We start from the raw sequence: 19,575 nt of genomic DNA, 5'->3' as shown, positions 1-19,575 counted from the left end.
TCTCTATTGTTATGACTATGTTGTAACTGCAAATCGCTGGAGCTTGTATGGACAGGCTGTGATTTCAGCCATTATGATGTGACCATAAACTTGAACTGAAGCTGAACAAATGGGTGGTAGAGTGGCTTAATTGCACCTTGGCTCCCCATCCTCCCTGACTGCCAGTAGAGAGTGTGTGACCTCACAGTGCGTGAGCTTTCTGGCTAAAAAAAAGAAAAGAAAAACTAAGCCGGGTTGCACAATTATTTCACCCAGCTATGGAAGTTCTACAAGCTCACAAGTTTTCTCTTCCAAAAAAAGTACAATATTTGTCTTTGAAATGTAGTGGAGTATCCAAGAATGCAATACCCCAAGTAAAGTAGGCCTGCTCAAAAGATTTACACAAGTAGGGAACTCAAGTAAATGTACGTTTACTGTCCACCTGTCCACTAGGCAAAAAAAACAAACAAACAAACAAAAACAAAACAAAAACAGCAGGCCTTGGTTGGGGTACAGTGCACACGGCACACCCTGACATTAAAGGACCACTTCACCACTTTTCAACCTATCTTCATATAATTGGTGCTCACTAATAATCATGATAAAATGCCACCATTTTTTTCCTACTCGGTCTGTGTCTCATAGGAGGGCTGTGGGCAGTTCAGATGAGAATCCAAGCTAATAGAAACTGCAGGCTTTCTAGTCCTGAAAAGTTGCAATGCGAAAATGGAAGCCATCGTTCTCACGATAATAAAAATCGAAACATTTTTGTAAAAAAGATCTGCCTAACGATGATGTCACAGACTGAGTAGAAAACAATTGTGCCATTTTATCATGATTATTACTTAGTGAGGACCTATTATATGAAGATGATGGTGAAGTGTTCCTATAATGCTTATTGTTGTGCCATGTTATTTGAGTTGGAACATGTTGATTGACTGAATATGCAAGTATAACACAAAGTCCTGGAAACATTATTTTCCATTGTGTTCCTATGTATTCAAAGGAGGAAAAAAATAAACAAAATGCTGGCAGTGAATATCCTTTCGATGGGAATTTACATTTACCTCCCTTTGTGATCTCCTGGTAGATTCTTTTTAGGCCACTTTTGTCAGGGTAGTCTACATTTTGGTCTGATTATTGTGGTTGGTATGTTATGCTGTGTTATGTTATTACAATTTATTGTGTGTTATGAAAAGAAAACCATGGGCAAAAGGGGTAGTTAGTTGCTTTGCTTTTTTTGGTTTGCATTATATGAGACTGTTGTGCATTCCCTCCATAATATGATGTAGGTAGTACTGCACACAGAGACAGGGCATTTATCAAGTATTTTATTCTTTGCAGCTGGTCGAGGCATTTCCCTGACAACAGTGAGATGAATCAGTAGCACCATCTACTGGTCAAGACTATGGAACGCTATGGAACATGTCTCGATGGCTTTATATTATTATTTTTTAGGTATTTTATGTAAGTTTATGTATTTTATCAATTCTATCCACACTTCTATTTATGAAGATCAATTCTATGCCATAGGCAGCCGCATCATAATTGTTTAGCCTATCAATGTTTTGGATCATCAGTATATACAGACAAACAAACAAACAAACAAACAAACAAACAAACAAACAAACAAACAGCTCAAATGGCCAAAAGCAGAAACTGAACTACTTACTTAGATCATATTTGTGTGTGGCGACTTATGAATCTCAGGTAACAAGTAACAACCATAATGGCAACAACACCCAAGGCGATAGGTGATGACGTATATTCGTGAGCCAGAACGGAAGCAAAAGCACCGTAGTGTTGCCATGTCTGCTTATTATAAGCGACTTTGTGCTTGTTTTTCCTGTAAAGTTGCTTGCAAACATTGGTAGTTGTAGGTCACATTCACCCTGGTGTAGCCACTCTGCTACACCAGGGTTGAAAATAGCGCAGATCATCATCTAACTAAGCTCATGTTGCTTCCATGGTGGGCTTTGTTTTCATTGACCTGGTTGCTTATTTATTTCCCTTACATAATCTGGCAACACCGATTTGCCGTGACGTATAATGATCGCGCCTCAAAGCGGAGGAGGAGGTTGACAGATCAGTTTTCGGGTCAGGTTGTCGTTTTAATTTAAAGGACAGACAGTGAACAACAATATTATGGCTCTCAGGCTGGTCCGGCTGCTCGTGCCGTCCGGAGCAGAGGCGCTCAGCGCGGGGACAACATTAACAACCATACACAAGGTACAGCCACCATAGTGACTGACAACAGAATCCTCAAGGACGATAGCCAGCTGTCATAGCAACATGCTAACATGCTTATACTACACTAGCCATAACAATAACAATGTTACCCCAGACTGGCTGTGATATATTACTATTGTTATAGTTGTTTACATAGTTGTTAGTTGTGTTCCAAAGGCAGCGCTGCGTGTATACTGTGTACTCACCCAATACTTATCACGACTTATCACATCCTTTTGAAAGTTCTGGCAGAAAACTTGTGCTATATGTACTATCTGCACTTTCCCACGAGCTAAACAGTAAACACGGAGAGGTGGTGGAAAGCCTGGTGAGGTTAACACTGAGGGCATCAACCAACTGGACCCGGAATCATTGAATGACTGCGGATCTTGACTGCCTGCAATCAAAACTTCCTTGAAATGAAATGAAATGAAATGAAATCTATATTTACCCAGGGTATCTGGGCTAAGCTCAAGAACTTGTTTCCAGCCAGGCCCTGCTCATAGAACACATTTCATCGTAGTGGTTGATGCCTTGTTCAAGGGCATTTCAGCGGTGGTAATTTTAACGTGTCGGACGGCTGATTCGAACTGGGAACCTTCCGGTATCTAGACCGCGCCGCTATCCGTTCGGCCACCGCTGCCTTTGAGTTGCATATTAGGGGCACACGGGTGTGATTAATTACCTCTGGCCCATACTTGCAATTGCAAGTTACCCCAATGCACCTGTCAACTTAGCCCGTCTCCGGACCCCCGGGTTGAGCTCCTTTGGAAATGTCAGAAAACTTTAACGTAGGTTGCCGAGAGGGGCTACTGTCAACTGTGCCCACTACTGCGAGTATACAAAATTCAACTGGATTACTGGAACACTGTAGAAGCTGATAAATGGGCACTGATTGGCTGAATTTGACCACCCCACCTGTTTAAAAAAGAAAATTAAAGATAGGGTAAGTGTAGCCACAAACAACTCTAGATTCTAATGTAAATTGAATATTAGCCAGAGAAGCAGATAGATTTAATGTGGGTTCATCACCTGAATGTTAAATAATAATAAAAACAAAAGAAAACATTAAATAAAATCAGGTCAATATTGTGTAATTTAATCTCTCAATCAATCAATCTTTATTTATATAGCACAAGTGTAGTTCAGTGCTTCACAGAAAGAGCAAAACTACAACAAGAAAGCATCAACTACATTGTAATAGCAAAAACAAACGGAGCAACTAAAACAGGAAATCTATAATATATTACAGAGTTGCGGAGACATGGAGACTCCTGTTACTGAACAAACACTATAGCAATGAGTACAGCAATGATGACGTCACAATAGTGCTTTAACCTTTTAAACAAACGTTTCATTCAAAATACCACATACCCTACCTTTAACCTCACATCATCATTGTGTTTCAGGCTGGTATTCACACCAGCTCTGTGAGGAGTCTGCGGTATGGCTGGTGGGCCTACGTTCTGGGAGAGAGGACAACACCTAGACTCAACGAGTTCAGCAAGATCATCTCTGTTGATGGAAACCTGGCCTCAGGGAAAGGAGACCTGGCTAAGAAGCTGGCAGACAGACTTGGTAATAACACGCACACACACACACTAGGACAGCAATTATATATTAATATTAGGGCCATTTAAAAAATTTGGGGCAAGCCTAAAGCCGAAAAATAGCAGATCTCCAAGCTCATAACGCAGCGTTGTAAGCTTGTAGATCGGCTATTCTTCTGTGCATGACACGACTGGCACACAACCCGAACCCTAACCCAAGTATAAATAATGTTTAACTCTTACTCTAAATGCAACCACTAAACCTAACCTTTAAATGTCTAATCCTAATATATCAACCTGAATCTTTTTCTAATAGTAAACGTATCTTTAAAAAATACGTTTTTTGTGGAGACCAGAAAAACCGCCCCCACAACATTATTTCTCACATTCTACTATACTTCCTTGTTTCCTTTGCCTGCTTTTGTTTATACATTTTTTAAGGAAAATAATCAAATCAAACGAACTTTGGGTTAATCTGTCAACAGGGATGCTCTACATGCCCGAGGCTGATGCGTTCTACCAAGACAAGATGACTGGGGAGAAAGAGCCACTGTCCGTCAGGTTCAACGGGATGTGCAGCTTGGAGAAGTTCTACACAGACCCCAAGGCTGCGGACGGGAACTCCTACAGGCTGCAGCTGTGGATGTACACCATGAGACTGCTGCAGTACTCTGATGCCATTGAACATTTACTCACAACAGGTGAGTTTCCATGTTGAAACATTTTCATACATTTTAAAATATTAAAAAAAAAACTTAATTGCAGACATTTTCAAACAGGGCCACGTGTTAACAAATGCATTACAATAACATCCCTCCTTATTATCTGGGTTGTAGGCCAAGGAGTGGTCTTGGAGCGGTCTCCCTACAGTGACGTTGTCTTTTTGGAGGCCATGTACAAAGAGGGTTACATCAGGAAGCAGTGTGAGTATTGCACTTTTTAATTTAAATTACTTTGAAAGTGTTTGAAAACGCATCACACTTTACATTTTTTGCACATCTCTCATTGCTGCCAAGGCTTCCTTTACATCATTTTAGAATGTGTGTCCTGCCCACACTTCCTTTATAACTTGTATTAAATATTTTTTTAAACTATCTTCTATCTTATTTTTATTTAATCTGGTCATATTGTATTGTTGTTAGCACAGTCTTGCAAAACATCCCACACTAACATTCTGCTGCTTGTGCCTGTATGAGTGACTTACCCAGAAGGTAACAGAACAACTTGCCCCTTATCCATTTTCCCCAGTGAGGGGTGGGAGAGGCTGGACACTACAGCAGACAGCTGGACTTTGAATTTCTCTAACTATAAACTTTCACGACAGCAGACAGCCTAAGTAGAAGACGTTGTTGTAGGCTATGTCGGGGAATATCTGACAAGGTACCATTTGAGTGGGCAAAACCTTACATATACTACATTATACTAAATTGTTTGTAGGGCCAATATAAGTAAAAAAAATAAATATATATATATAGCCTTTCCATAGGAGTATGTTTTTATATTTTTCCAAAAAGAATACAAACAGCCAATAGCATATTACAAAGTTATCCCCCTCACTGGGGAAAATTCCGGGAGGAAAAATGGGCAAGCACCGGGGTGAGTTGTCCAGTATTCACCCAGAATAGTGAGACTGGGGTATTCATGTTGTTAGTGTGGTTTGTCTTAAAGGCTTCATGACATTCATTTATTTATTTTTCGTTTTTCTTTTAGGTTTTATGACCTCGATTATACCCACACAAAGTTACAAACTTCCAACAGTCAGTGGATTACTGTGTTCTGAAGCCTTTTGAGCTGCAATGAAAACAGGCAAAATCCCTCAACAGTGACAGCTGCTGGCAAATTCGTATTCATATATGGGATTTGTGGACTCTTACCTCACAGTCCACAGGCAAATCAGAGCACTTGTTTGAGCCAGAAAACCCCAGACCACTGAAAATCTACTGAATATTAAAAGTTCAGGTTTTTTGGGTGCAATTGAGCTCAGAAAACCTACCAAAAAAATAAAATAAGAAATACAAATAACCTTTTTTTAAATGTCACGATCCCTTTAACGCTCCTTGGCCTGCAGGTGTGGATCACTACAACGAGATCAAAGGCATCAGCATCTGTGAGTTCCTGCCCCCACATGCGATCATCTATGTGGACACACCGGCTGAAGAGGTGCAGAAGAAGTTGCAACAGAGTGGAACGGTAAAGAGACAGATACTGAACAATACAGAACAGATACATATCATGGGTTAAAGTTCTCAGTTGCCACGACTGATTTCAGCCATATGGATTCCATAGAAGTCAGCATGTCTTCTATGGAAGCATGTTGCACACTGAAAATAGCCGATCTATTGGTCACAACACGTGTTGTGAGCTTGTAGATCGTATATTTCCGGTGATTAACCCATTTAGACCTGAGGATGATTCTAAAAAGGCGTTCTAAATCCTGACCGTCAACAAGTTTTCTGAAATACATTTTGTTGCTATACTGCACATTTCACGAAACACAGATTAGAATTAGTTTATTTTTGCGTTATCCTGTGTGTTACTTATTTTCCATGGTCGCATGCAAGCATGGTAGGGTATTGTAATATATGGTACTGTCTAAACCATCCCTGTCTGTGAACAATGCAATTCGAGAATAGCAGAGGCAGATAGATAGATGTTCATGAAACTTGGTGGGAATTGATAGACTGCCCTGAAGAGATGATTGCCTTTTGCGTCAGAAGTCAAAATGACATAGTATGTCTTTATGTCAAGTCGTATTAATTCAGCTGTATAGCCCTAAATGCCTCTTACAGTCTCAGAGGGCTTTACAGGTCCACAGTTTACAAAAAGACATCAGCAAGATATTTTGGTGTGGGCAGGGCTTTCACCCCGAGATATGTTTGTTTTCGTGTCAGCGACACATTCATTACGGGAAACTATGAAAATGTAAAACACTTTTGTATTAACTCCTGCCTGTTGTTTTCTAGCACAAAACATTTTCAGATTGGGGTCTGCAGCCAAATATATCAATTTGGGGGTCCCTGGCACCCCCTTCTTAATGGGTTAACCCTGCTTTGGTTTGTGTGGGAAGGAAGGGGAAAACAAAGGAACAAATCCTTGGCTGAGGATTCTTTACATAGCCAACTAGGCTCATTTTCATTTATTTCTTGTCCTTTACTTACTCCACGTGCTGCCCATTTAGGGTCTCTCACCGGCTTACACTTGGCAGGCAGGCAGAAATATGATTCACAGAGCCTGGCAGTCATTAGCACCGATATACATAGTATACTCATACTGTATGTAATTATTATGCCCCAGGAAATGATTTCCTCTTTCAAGATAATCACCCAAACCTTCCTTACTGGAAACTGTGTCAGTGGAGTTACACAACACTATTATATGTAACTTATGTAGCAAATGTATACATGTGTTAGCCCTGTGATTTGCATTGTTCTAACCCACATCATTGTATAATATGCATCTTGGATTTAACACTGTTCTTATGACAAGCTCCTCTTCACCAGTGGTGGAAAAAGTACAGTAAAAGTATCAGTGCAATGTAGAAGTAAAGTAAAAGTGTAAAGTACTTGAGTAAAGTTCAAAAGTATTGGTATAAAAATGCACTTAAAGTAGAAAGTACCACTTAGGTTTAGTATAATAGTTTTACATCTGAGGTGATACTGTTAGTGTATTGTCAGTTAAGTGGTTCTCAAACATTTTCATGCCAGGGACACCCCAATCTCTTCAAGGTGATGCTACATTTAAGCACAGAGAAGTGACAGAATACATCCTCAGCTCTTAAAAAAGCAGCTTTAATTGTGTTGCACCACTTAATTCCTTTTTTATGTTTGTTCAGTCTTATCTTCAGAATGTGCCTCTATCATATCTGAAGAGCATTGAGGATGCCTACAAGAAGTCCTTCCTGCCCAAAATCAGGTGAGGAGGGAAGGAAGGATATCACTGCTGTCTGGCAGAAACCTCTTTTCTCCATATTTTAACTTTGTGTTTTTTGTACTTGATCGTTCTACAGCGTCCTGAAAAGTAACAGTTTTAGACACGGTTTCCGCCCGACACACGATATATAGATCTAGTGGAGGGATGACATTATTCTTCACATTGCGATGCTTTGATTGTGAGCTTGTAGATTGTCTATTATACAACAGGTTGTTTCGAGGAAGCAATCTGATTGGTTGAAACAGCCTTCTAGCCTTCTATGCTTCAAACCAGCATCATGGAAAACCTAATTAGAACAAATAATTCAGCCGTGTTGTTCTCCCAGAGCGCAGCAGACTCGGTGTCTAGGCTAGCTAGTTTATTGGGACATTTGTGGTCGTAGTGGCTTCATCTGTCATTAAAAAAATATGATTTAGTTTTAAGGGTAACTACTGTCATTAATGGCACTTCTGCGCTGCTTACAGAACTCTCCTTTGACTCGTTCTTGCAGCAACGCAGGCGTGGCATTAATGACAGTAACGCACACCCTCTCGAGTAATATTGCTTAATTCACTACATTTGTGCGACACAGTACGACATAATATAAATGGGGCATTCATTTATAGGAAAAAGATGAAATATGGAGATAAGGATTATGCCTGACAGTGATGTTATACATCCTCTATTTATGGGACCAACAAGTGATTTTACAGCATCCTACATTTTACAATATCTGTGATATAACTTTGTGATGCGAGTGCAGATAAGCATGAAATTATTTTTTTCTCCTTCTTGCAGTGAACATGCTGAAGTGCTGGCTTATGATGCAACCCAAGTACAAGACATTGACAAGGTAAGAGCGCAAGTGACAAGTTTGTGTGTTCCAACATATGATGCCTAAAAGAAAATCACAATTATTCGTAGGGCTGTCACAATTACAAATTTAAGTTGCCAATTAATTATTTTTGCGCCAGGTCCGTATATATCCGGACCTCGCCGCTAGGGGACGTCGTTTGCTAGGTCCGTATACAGTATATACGGACCCCAACGTATACTCCGTGTATATAATGGTTAAGCCCCACAGCAGCTTTTAACATTGGTCCGGTTGCTATGGCAACCACCTGCGTAGGGTCGAATTGGTCCACCCGGGCCGTGGCTCAGTCAGTTTAGAGCTGGCCCAGTCTAACTTCGAAAAGAGTGGAGCGAAAAAAACAGAAAAACAACAAGACATAACCTACAATTGCAGCCCTTCACCCCCTGTGCAAGCACATTTCTGTTAGTATAGCGAACCACAGCAAGCTGCCTTTGTTTTACACATTTTTCAATGTGGAAATGATTATGCAAAATAATTGTAAATTCCTTGAATAATTGCGGTTTATGTAGTAATTGTGACAGGCCTAGTTATTTGTATGACAATTCAATCGTCGAGTAAGATACTAAGATTGCATGATGGTGACTGACGGCCCCTACTTCTGTGTCGTCATGTCTGGGCAGGTGGCAGAAGACATTGAGTATATGAAGTCCGACAAAGGACCTTGGCTTGAGCAGGACGACGTCACCTACCACTACATGAGGATGCTGTGAGTGTTCAACCAATTTAACCACCCTCTTGTCCACACATTCATCACCTCGTCGCTGTCGGGCAAAAACATCTTATCTCCATATTCTAACAGTTTATTTTTTTCTTTCTTTCCTTTTTTGTATATTAACACCCTACTTGATGACACTACAGTGTCGCATAAGTATGAAAAGTAGCAGATCTACAAGCTCAAAACATTTGAGCTTGTAGATCTGCTGCTTTTGAATTTGAATCCTGAAAGTAACAGTTTTGCACATATGAGGTTTCCTTGGAGGTGAATGTTCACAGACATCCAGTTGCCTGTTATTTTTGAGTCATCAGGGAATAAAATGCAAAGCATTGACAAATTAATTAAACCACTCGAGTGTTGAAACACTAATCTTGCAGCGTTTCTATCTATGTTTTAACCTCTCCAACACACACACACACCACTCAGGGTTTCTCAATGTTTCTAATCAAGGCATTTGATTGTCTTTCGCTCCTCTAGGGTGGAAGACAAGCAGAAGGTGGCCGACCTTGTTTGCATACCACAGTACCTGCCGGAAATTACCGTTGGGGCTCACGAATACGACGAGACCTACTACGCCTACAGATCGGTACGTGGTTCGGCAGTGGTTCTCGAGAGGGTTCCAGGTGGTCCCCAACTAATTGATGGAGAATTTGTAACCAAATGGACCCTTATAGATCTTTAACTTTTGAGAGCGTAAAATGAAACCAAATTGACCCATCAAGAGTTAAATTATTATACTACTAAAAAGGATTTTTTTAAATGATCAACCTTTGCCTGTTGTGGTACCACATCAATGCAGCACACTGTAGAATTGTGGACAAAATCTTATCCAACAACAACAAAATATTCTAAGTCTTGGATCTGAGAGGTCAAATTTCATCAAATGGTGGTCCGTTCAAATCCGACTCCCTGTCATGTCTTTAACAGCTCCTCTCTGGCCTTGGTTTGCCTTTTCTCTACACACTGTAGAACAAGGCATAAGTTAACTTTATTATTATTGGGGGGTTTAACTTATACATCACCAGTTTGTGTTTGGTTGGGGGGGGGGGGGGGTGTCAAATTTCATTCTCTATTCTATCCTCATAAAGAATATGTATATTTGCTAATTGCTATGCGCTATCATATAGCATCGGCAGCCGTTTTTCAATATGACGGAGCAGATCTTTTCCCCTCTGCTGAAATATTAAATGACTTGCAAATGCCACATGTGAAATATTCGGCGGGGGGGCTCGGTATCATCAGTCTTGCAGGACAACACAGAGACTCTGACCTTTTGGGTTTATTGACTGAAGTCTAGTTTTTGTCTTATACCCCAGTTGCAAAAAAATCACACCGCATGAATGTGCTACAGGAGGCTTCGACATGACATTTAGTGCGGCTGCAGATTGTGGCAGAAAAGAAGGGAGAACGAACGCGTGGGGGAAGGGGGTGTGATTAGAAAAACAGTTTTCCAGACTTGAAATTAATCAAATGTTTTGGAAAAATGTGTGAATGTCGTCTATTGGATGGAAGCCTCATTATGTCCAAAATTCAAAATATGTTCAAATTCAAAAATAGCAGATCTACAAGCTCGAAACACGTCACTTCTTGCTGAGCTGAAATGCAAATGAATGCACAGTGTAAAATAATTTCTTAAATAATGCAAATAGTGGGACACTGAACCCAATGTCTGCCTCCAGCTTTAATAGCTGGCCTGCTGATTAACTCAGAGGCCATTAGACAACGCAAATTAAGAGATAATTACACTCTAGAAGAGTCGACACCCTGGTAAAAGGTTATTAAAGTTTAACTTCCTGACCCAATAGTACCCTTCCCCACTATATATCTGAACTGAAGTCAGCCAGGTGATAAATCCTGTGGAAATGGCTCTAATGGATAATCCAGAGACACTTGGGCAGGCATTTAACAGTTATCTAATTTAAGAAGCGCGGTCCCCCCTGTTCCCTTAAGCTTTGAAGAAGGAGCCACTCAAGACTCATCCATCGTTGGGGTTGTGCAATGACAGTGAAGACTAATAGTGGAGCAAAGTGCTTGTGTCATGGCGGGCCGGGCCGTACGGTCCATCACTCGCCCAGCCCTTGGCAAACAGCATGTTATGAGTTACTGCTAATGTGAAGCCACATCAGTGACAGAGTGATGGACAGTCTGGCTGCTCCCTGTCACCCCGGCTCTGTCCTGCCATCCGTCTTTGACGTTTTGGAAAACACAACTACTAGTGTTGACTGTTGAACCACAAGCCTGTTTTCAGTGGTAATAAAAGTACCAATACCACAATGTAGAACTCTGTTACAAATAAAAGTCCGGTATTCAAAATTTACTTGAGTAAAATTATGAAAGTATTTGTATTAAAGTATACTCATTTTGTAGTATTTGACTACTATGGGTTTCCAAATGTATAAAAATGCTTTCAAAATAGCAGATATGCTATTTTCAAACAGCCTAAATGTATATGGCTGAAGTGGTCAATGCTTGTTTTGTAGTAATAATCAAATCAAAATCTACAAAGTAACTAGAAACTAAAGTTTTCAAATGATTGTAGTAGAGTAAAAAGTACAATATTTTCCTCAGATGTATTTGCATAGAAAATAGCAAGACAAGCTCACAATGGGTTCTGAGCGTGTAGATCTGCTATTTTTGCACAAAAATATTTTTCTTTCCCGTCTGCTGTCTATACTTGGTCTAGTCATGACTTTGAGCTTGTAGATCTGGTAATTTAAAAAAAAAAGATTTTCTCTTCTGGGGCTCCCTGTCACAAAACATTTTCAGATGGGGGTCAATTCTATATCAATTTGGCGGTCCTTCCTTGGCACGAAAAAGATTGCGAACCACTGATTTAGAAGGCATTTCTAATCCTAATGGGTTCACTTTTCTCTTTTCCTCTAGCTTCCTGGAAAGAAGTACGCGCCGGGCTACAATGCCGACGTGGGGGACAAATTAATCTGGCTGAAATGAAGGTGTTGCTGACTGAATCTGCACTTATGTTCTCACCTGTCCAGTCTGCCCTGTGGGCAGAAAAATCAGTTGTTGACCTTTCTGTTCATACTCTGCATCAAGGAGAAACTGTACATCTTAAATAAATAAAACACAATGTATATGTAAAATAAACTAACATGAAGAAAATGCTTTTCAGTGAGTCAACATTTTTTTCGCTAGGTATCTGATGGGAATAGGTACAGTAGATCAGTTTCCCAAACACTGGTTTGAGACCCCCTTTTCTGGTTTCCTACTAAAATTAAAAAATCGAAATTAAAGTAATTACTGAAAATTGAAGATGTACAAGCTCACTGCATTATGAGCTTATAGATATTTGTATTTTGTTTTGCACATTATTGGAACTGGGGGACCCCAGAAATAATGACTTTTGAACTGGTGGACCCCCTCCCCAAAATAATAATTGAACTGGAACTGGGGACCCTCCATCCTGACAAGCACTTGGAATTGCATTACATTTTATTTAACTGTTCCACAGATAAATATTGTGATGTGTTTTGAGTTTGTAGATCTGATATTTTCACAATGTTTGCCTTGTGCTCATTATTGGCAATTTGGACAATGTTTGACCAATTTCTACAGTATAGGTTGTTGATAACCTTTGAAGTCCTTGAATTGTCACTTTACCGTCATCTGAGGACACTCCCAAAATCATGTAGGGACCCGACCCACAGTTTGAGAACCACTGGTATAGGCCACCATTTTTGTAAATGTTCGCCTTTCAGAAGGACATCAGATTGGAAGTGGTTAAATCATTTCAGTGTTTTTTTTATAAAACGATTAGTTGTGAGGGATTCTGCTGTCAACTATTTTCTGTGTGTGTGTGTGTGTGTGTGTGTGTGTGTGTGTGTGTGTGTGAGAGATTTGGACAATCAATGCAGTGAGTACAGGATTATCTTTCTCTTAACAAGAGTCTCACTATACTCCCCAATTCGCTGTTAGCTGACTCCTCAGTGTTGGAAATTGGCTGCTGTATCTTTGTAACTACATCCGACAAGCCATTTAGAGCTGTATAGTACTTCATGACTGCTAATGTGACCCCCTACTAAAAGACTGTCACCTCAATGTTGAAGTTACTTATCCTTCCATTTATTGGCTTGAAGATACTTTTTCACTTACTGACACTTGGAACTTGTTTGCACAAGGCAGGACTTATGTCAAAACAAAATGCACCAAAGGCGCCTAGCCCTGTTTATTGAAATGACAGTGTCCCCCCACAGTCTTTAGGTGCATTTAATGCACCTAAAGACTCTTCAGACTCTTCCTCCTCCATCTTAGCCCATAGCATTTGCTCTGATGATCATGCAGTCTTGTGCAATGGTTAGACTGTTAGTTCTAGGTTTACCTAGATGTGCATTAATTTTTGATGTATTACCTTGCTTACTGTAAATCGCTCTGGATTAACAGATTTTGATAAATGTCTAAATTCTAAAGTCCTACATTCCCAAATAACTTCTGGAATGGGGGATTAAATGTGACACCATTTATTCCTGAGCCACGAGTTGACAACAGCAGCAGGAAGCCAGTGAAGCCACAGTGCTTATTTTGTGTAGCTTTAATTTGAGGGGTTTATGTAACAACGTGGTACTATGCAGCTGTCACAGTACAACAAAAAAAAATCTTCCAGTGGGAATATTTTTCATGTTGTGCTTAGATTCTCCTTGCTGTCCAGCAGAAACCTCTATATCCATATTTTAACTTTTTGTGATTTTTGTATAGCCTACATAAATGAACGCCCTACTTGATCATGCTAGAGTGTACACAAAAGTGTCAACAGAATAGCAGATCTACAAATGTTGCGCGCTATTTTTTTGAATGCTGAAAAGCGAATAGTTTTTTGGACATATGAGGTTACCGTTTCCACCTGACAGAGACGTTCTGTAAGAAAGGAAGATCTGCCAGTGCCCTTTAGTGAAGTTAGCAGTTTTGCCTGATAAGTCCATTAAAAGACTTAGAAGCTAAGGAAACGGGCAGAGTTCCCACTGTGGCAAACCACATGATGCTGCCTGGGCTGGCAGATATAGAGCCACGTCAAAGTAGAGAAGAGTTTCAGAAAAAATATTCTTATGATTATGTATTTACTGGTGCAAAGCAATTGTAAAATCTGGCTGAATACAATGTGGAACCATTGAAGCCACAAATACAATTTGAAACTAACCACCTACATTTGCCTATCGTTTGTCTTTTTTTGTCACACTCACTTTGGAGAAGCAGTTCGACAGGTATAGGACATTGTCTTTTTGACTATCTTAGATACCAATACCATTTGTATTTCCTTAACCCTGTCTGCTACCCTGAGCTAGCTATCCCAACGTGTGTTGTAATCATGGCTTAAGGTAAGTATAGTCATCAGTTTGCAGTTCATTTTCTCGTTCAATATATTAAGTTTGATGTTGAGTGAAACATCTAGCTCAAAAGAGTCAAGCGTAATATATGAGACAATAATCAGCTGATCATCACTTGCTGTGTCTTTCTTGCAGCTAATATCCATAAATGCATTATGGTAGATGATGCATGGAGCAATAAAGTGATAATTGTGATTCGAAACGGATATGGAAATACTGACATTTTGTTTTAATGGAAGAATCTGTCAACAACAGAGCAGAGGGCTACCACGCAATTATGGGATTGTCTCTGTGCCAAACTAAATGGGTGCTGTCACATAGTCCTCCATCACTGTCCAGTGTCCACACATCGTCTGTCGGGTGGAATCCGCATGTACAAAACTGCTATACTTTTCAGGATTCCAATAAAATCTGCTACTTTTGAAGCTTTCATGTGACACTTGTAGAAGTAGGGTAAAATAAACACAATAAGTTAGAACATGGAGATAAGAGGTTTCTGCCCTGACAGCAATGGCACGTTGCGTGCATCCAAGGGCAATTAAGCTCTGTACTTGAGTACAGTACATGTTTCGAGTATTTATGTAGGTACTCCAGCAATGTAACTCAAGAACAAATTTGACACAGTCACTTTTGCTTGTAGTTTCACTATAGGAGTATCTATACTTTGACTCTACTGGGTTGTTGACTACCGGTACTTATGTCCACTGCTGGGCACGGTACACGGAGAAGGTCATTTATACTGGCAATCCGGCTTCCATTTGCAGGACTGCAGTACATCACTCCTCCTGGGCTGGGCCATCACCAGTGGCGAAACAACATAGGCTACTAAAAAAAATATATATATATATTAAATAAAAATATCTCCCCTGGTCCATAGGGATATCCCTTTGGTCTAGTGGTTAAGATGTTGGACTTTCACGCGGGATACCTGAGTTCAAATCCTGGCCTGGGTTTGTGCGTGCATGTGGCGTGCATTTGGTCGTGCATGAGACGGACCTACGTCACCATAGCCTGGAGGGATTCGACGCTCTGATTGGTTCAGAAACTAAGATCATGCCGTCTGAGGCTGAAACTTCAAAATAAAATGCCCCAAAAGCCATTTCACTACACTTTTAAGGATCCCCTGGGACCTGGAAAATGGACAAGAGGCTGCTATTGGACCCAAGGAGAAAGAACTGCATGGACAACATTGCCTTTACTCCCTTAAAACTGTTACAGCATAATTTTTATGTTCTAATCATTTTGTTTGGCCTATAAACCTACTTTATTGCACCCTTGACCTTGTTTAATTCTGCTCAAACCTGGTAAGAGAACCTGAACCTGTGTGCGTTAATGTATTTTATTGAAGTGTTTTAAGCGGAGTCCTGGGCTCTACAGCTCCAGGTGGCGTAGTCGGCTACTCGCCACATGTATACAATATTTTGAACGGGACATTCTGCATAATGAGTACTTTTGGTCCTTTTAGTATATTTTGATGCCAATACTTTTGTACTTTTACTCTAGTACATTTTGAATACCAAACTTTTACTTGTAACAGTATTTCTAGATTGTGCTATTGATACTTTTACTCTAGTAAAAAGATGTCTTTTTCCACCACCACCCAAGTCACGGGCAAGGTCGTTTAACTGGCAATCTGCCGTCCATTTGGGGGGACGGATGGGAGAGTGCAGAGCAGAGCACTCCTCCTGGGCTGTCCTGTGCCATCACACAGAGTCCATCGTCCCTGACCTCTGTGGACCAGGGACACAGCTTGTCTGTCACACCCAGAGATGGCAGACTCTATAGGGGCAGCGAGATGCCGAGCAGCTGGCATCACGATGGCTGCCTGGTTGATGGCTCCTTGCCAGAGCTGTGCACTTTTTACTCGACGGGATTCAGACAAACATGAGGCCTCAGCCAGACAATGGTGGATTTCCACCCCACAGAGACGATATTCTGTAAAAGGTCTGTACAAAGGTTTTGGCATGACTAAACATACTTGCAGTACCAAAGTAAAAGGACTCGTATAAAAAAATGTATCAAACTTTTAACAAAACTACACGCTCGCTCACATAGCGACATGTGAGTTTGTAAGGACTTAAGAAGTTGATGTATATTTTATATAAATAACCTAAATCTACGAACCATAAGTAACCATAAAGATGTCAGTAAAAGATGTAGTCTAGTAGAAGTATAAAGAACAGCAATAAAGTAAAAGTACGTCAACATTTTACAAAAGTACAGTAATTAAGTAAATCGTCTGTCAGGTAGAAACCTCATGTCAAACTGTTTTCAGGATTCAAATTCAAACATAGCAAATGTTTTGAGCTTGTAGATTATGTAGATCTGCTACTTTTGAGTGACCCTGTATGATCAAGTAGGGCATCAATTTACCCCCCAAAAAAGAAAGTTAGACTATGGCGATAAGAGGTTTCTGCTCAGACAACAACGATATTCATTAGTTACTTTTCACCACGACAACCAGGACATTTCTAAAATGGTCCAGGTGTACCAAGGTACACCTGGAGGGCGAGAAGCGACCTTGCCCTAAAGGGCGAGGTCACCTGCACGCATCTGCCTGGGTGGACGAGCGCTGGCGCTTTGGCATGGGGGGGGTCAGATCAACATATGGAATGAATTCTGTACTGGCCATATATGGAGCGTGTCAACATATCAACATAATGGAAAGTCAGAACAGGAAGGACGGTTGGGGAAGGATCCACATATGGATTATGGAATGTCAGAACAGTTCAGCTCCATATATGGAGATCTAAGGGTTTGAGGTCAGATGTAGAGTTGCTGGCCGGCTCCATATATACAGATCTTGGTGATGATCCAGTCTTCTCCATGTATGGTTATCCAGGGTTAGATGACGTCAGTGTCGTGATCTTCACATATAGAGATGGCCATATACAGTATGGTGGTGTGATATGTCACGAGGCGTGACCATATATGGAGGCGTGATGTCACGAGGCATGACCATATATGGAGGCATGATGTCATGAGGCGTGACCATATATGGAGGTAGAGAGAGCAACATTTAGAGCTTGTAATTACTTGCACAAGCAGAGCGCGCAAGTATTGTGGACGTGCTGGTACGAATGCACGTGTATGCTTGGTAGGTATTGATGGTGACGTAATTAAGATATGTATCAATGCCGGGTTATAACTGATAATAAAGATAGGTTTCAGATTACATACATGTATACTGTACATACATATTACCTTTAATTCACCCGACAGGCCGACACTGAAACATATCCTAATTACGTCACCATCGACAGCCAGTTATAACCCGACATTGAAACATATCTAAATTACGTCACCATCAAAATCAGTATACCTACAAAGCATACGCACATAAAAAAGCCAGCTGACCACAGTAAAGTACTTTCAACTTACATAAATACGTTACCTGTTACCCAACCAATATTGAAAGTAACATATCGTAATTACGTCACCATTGACAGCCAGTTATAACCCGACTTTAGTATTTAATTTCAATGTTTTACAGAGAGGCTGAGATTTGAAAGACAGCAATGATATGTACCTTTACCACAGACATACTGCACCAATGCAGCTTTTGTCTATTTTACTTTCAGACTTTCCTCTACACCTACCATCAGCACATTGAATGCTCAGGGAGTCTCACCGCAATCTGTTTTTAATACAAGGATTTTCTTTCTTTTCCCCCCCAATTCCTGAAAAGCACAGATCACTGTGTGAGGTATATACTGCGCAGCTTAGCAATCTCATCCCCATATGTTCCCCTAGCTCAGTCAGTATGTCTTACTGAGGCTTTAGGCCAATCTGCCTTTTTGTTATTTAACTTTTCCGCTTTATAATTCCAATGTGCTGTAGGCCCATTTCAACGATTCTCAACCTGTTTAATTATAATGTAACATTAAAGCTGCACTTAACTTTCCTCAGAACTGCCAGTCAAAGCGAAGACTGTCCGTGTCCTCTCTGAACATGTTTGCAGAGACTCTTGGATAATTAACCCAATCTGCCCCACCTGAAACGCACTTTACATGGTTTGTCCTTGACTTAAAACCATGCATGGTTTACATTGTGTTGTGCTTGAAATGTACTGTAATTCTGCAAACTGTTAATAAATATTTCAATCAATCAATCATGGGGTAGCCCAGGATTGAACTAGGAACCTACCAGTTCACCAAGCGGCTGCTCTACCTCCTGAGCCACTGTTTAACAACAAACCGTCTGGCACAAACTATTTTCAGATAGGGGTCCACTGCTGAATACATTAATATGGAGGGTCCTTGACGTAAAAATGTTTGAGAACCGCTACAGATCATAACCCCTGTGTCTAATTCCTTGCAAGGACTCAACCTTGTGTATCTATTTACAAGTCCCACATGAAGCGCTTGATCTCCCTTTTCTTTTTGTTTACTTGGGCATACATATTCATGAACACAGCAGTACAACTACAGTAGTAGAGTTGGAATGCAGTATATAAATACGGAGTTGGCAAGAATGCTAATTTTCATATAGTCCCTACAAATATACAATACAAATTGAACTCAAAGTAAAATGCAGTAACTACACTATTTCTTGAACATTCTCATTGTCAAAGTTGCACGTTGCAAGAATGCACAGGCCCAACAAAGCTATATATCAAAATGAATGACTTCTCTCCAAACTCTGCAGTGCACATGGGGTCTCGAGTTTACAGCTGATTATTTGGCTAAAGATTTGATCTTTTTTTTCCTCCCTTTTCTAGTCTGTTTTTTGTTCCGTGGGGGGGAATTGGGGGGTCCAGCGGGCTGGAATGACCTAGTGCTATTCATCCAGCTCTTTCTCGAGAGAAAATGATTAATTTCTACTCCTTTTTTTGTGTGCTGGAGGAGCCCCTTGTTGATCAGCGGAGGAGATAGCAGGGTAGTAGGACACCGTGGGGCTCAATGAGCTGAGTGTGCATGAGAGGCGAGGGGAATTCTCCAATTACTTGCTTCCCGCTGCCAGATTCCTGCCATGATATCTCCC

At 40.6% G+C, this 19,575-nt stretch overlaps 1 protein-coding gene across 1 annotated transcript; it reads left to right on the top strand.

Moving 5' to 3' along the window:
* Positions 1-2,030: 2,030 nt before the first annotated feature.
* On the top strand, positions 2,031-12,298 carry LOC306935735 (NADH dehydrogenase [ubiquinone] 1 alpha subcomplex subunit 10, mitochondrial-like). Its single transcript, XM_079518920.1, has 10 exons — positions 2,031-2,208; positions 3,618-3,786; positions 4,244-4,459; positions 4,595-4,681; positions 5,827-5,948; positions 7,591-7,670; positions 8,466-8,520; positions 9,162-9,247; positions 9,734-9,842; positions 12,140-12,298. Exons 1-10 carry the CDS (start codon positions 2,125-2,127, stop codon positions 12,206-12,208), a joined length of 1,077 nt encoding a protein of 358 aa, XP_079375046.1. The 5' UTR covers positions 2,031-2,124; the 3' UTR covers positions 12,209-12,298.
* The last annotated feature ends 7,277 nt before the right edge of the window (positions 12,299-19,575 follow it).

This window comes from Electrona antarctica (assembly GCF_951216825.1).
Source record: "Electrona antarctica genome assembly, chromosome: 13".
In the NCBI taxonomy this organism is placed as follows: domain Eukaryota; kingdom Metazoa; phylum Chordata; class Actinopteri; order Myctophiformes; family Myctophidae; genus Electrona; species Electrona antarctica.
Note: the sequence above shows the minus strand (reverse complement) of the source record. Positions and strands in the feature narration are given on the sequence as shown.

What these genes read in the sequence shown, in the direction of transcription:
- LOC306935735 (XM_079518920.1), top strand. Translation starts at nt 2,125, where the DNA reads ATGGCTCTCAGGCTGGTCCGGCTGCTCGTGCCGTCCGGAGCAGAGGCG. An exon ending in TCCTTCCTGCCCAAAATCAG is followed by an intron (nt 7,671 to 8,465) that starts GTGAGGAGGGAA and finishes TCCTTCTTGCAG; the next exon opens with TGAACATGCTGAAGTGCTGG. An exon ending in CCTACTACGCCTACAGATCG is followed by an intron (nt 9,843 to 12,139) that starts GTACGTGGTTCG and finishes CTTTTCCTCTAG; the next exon opens with CTTCCTGGAAAGAAGTACGC.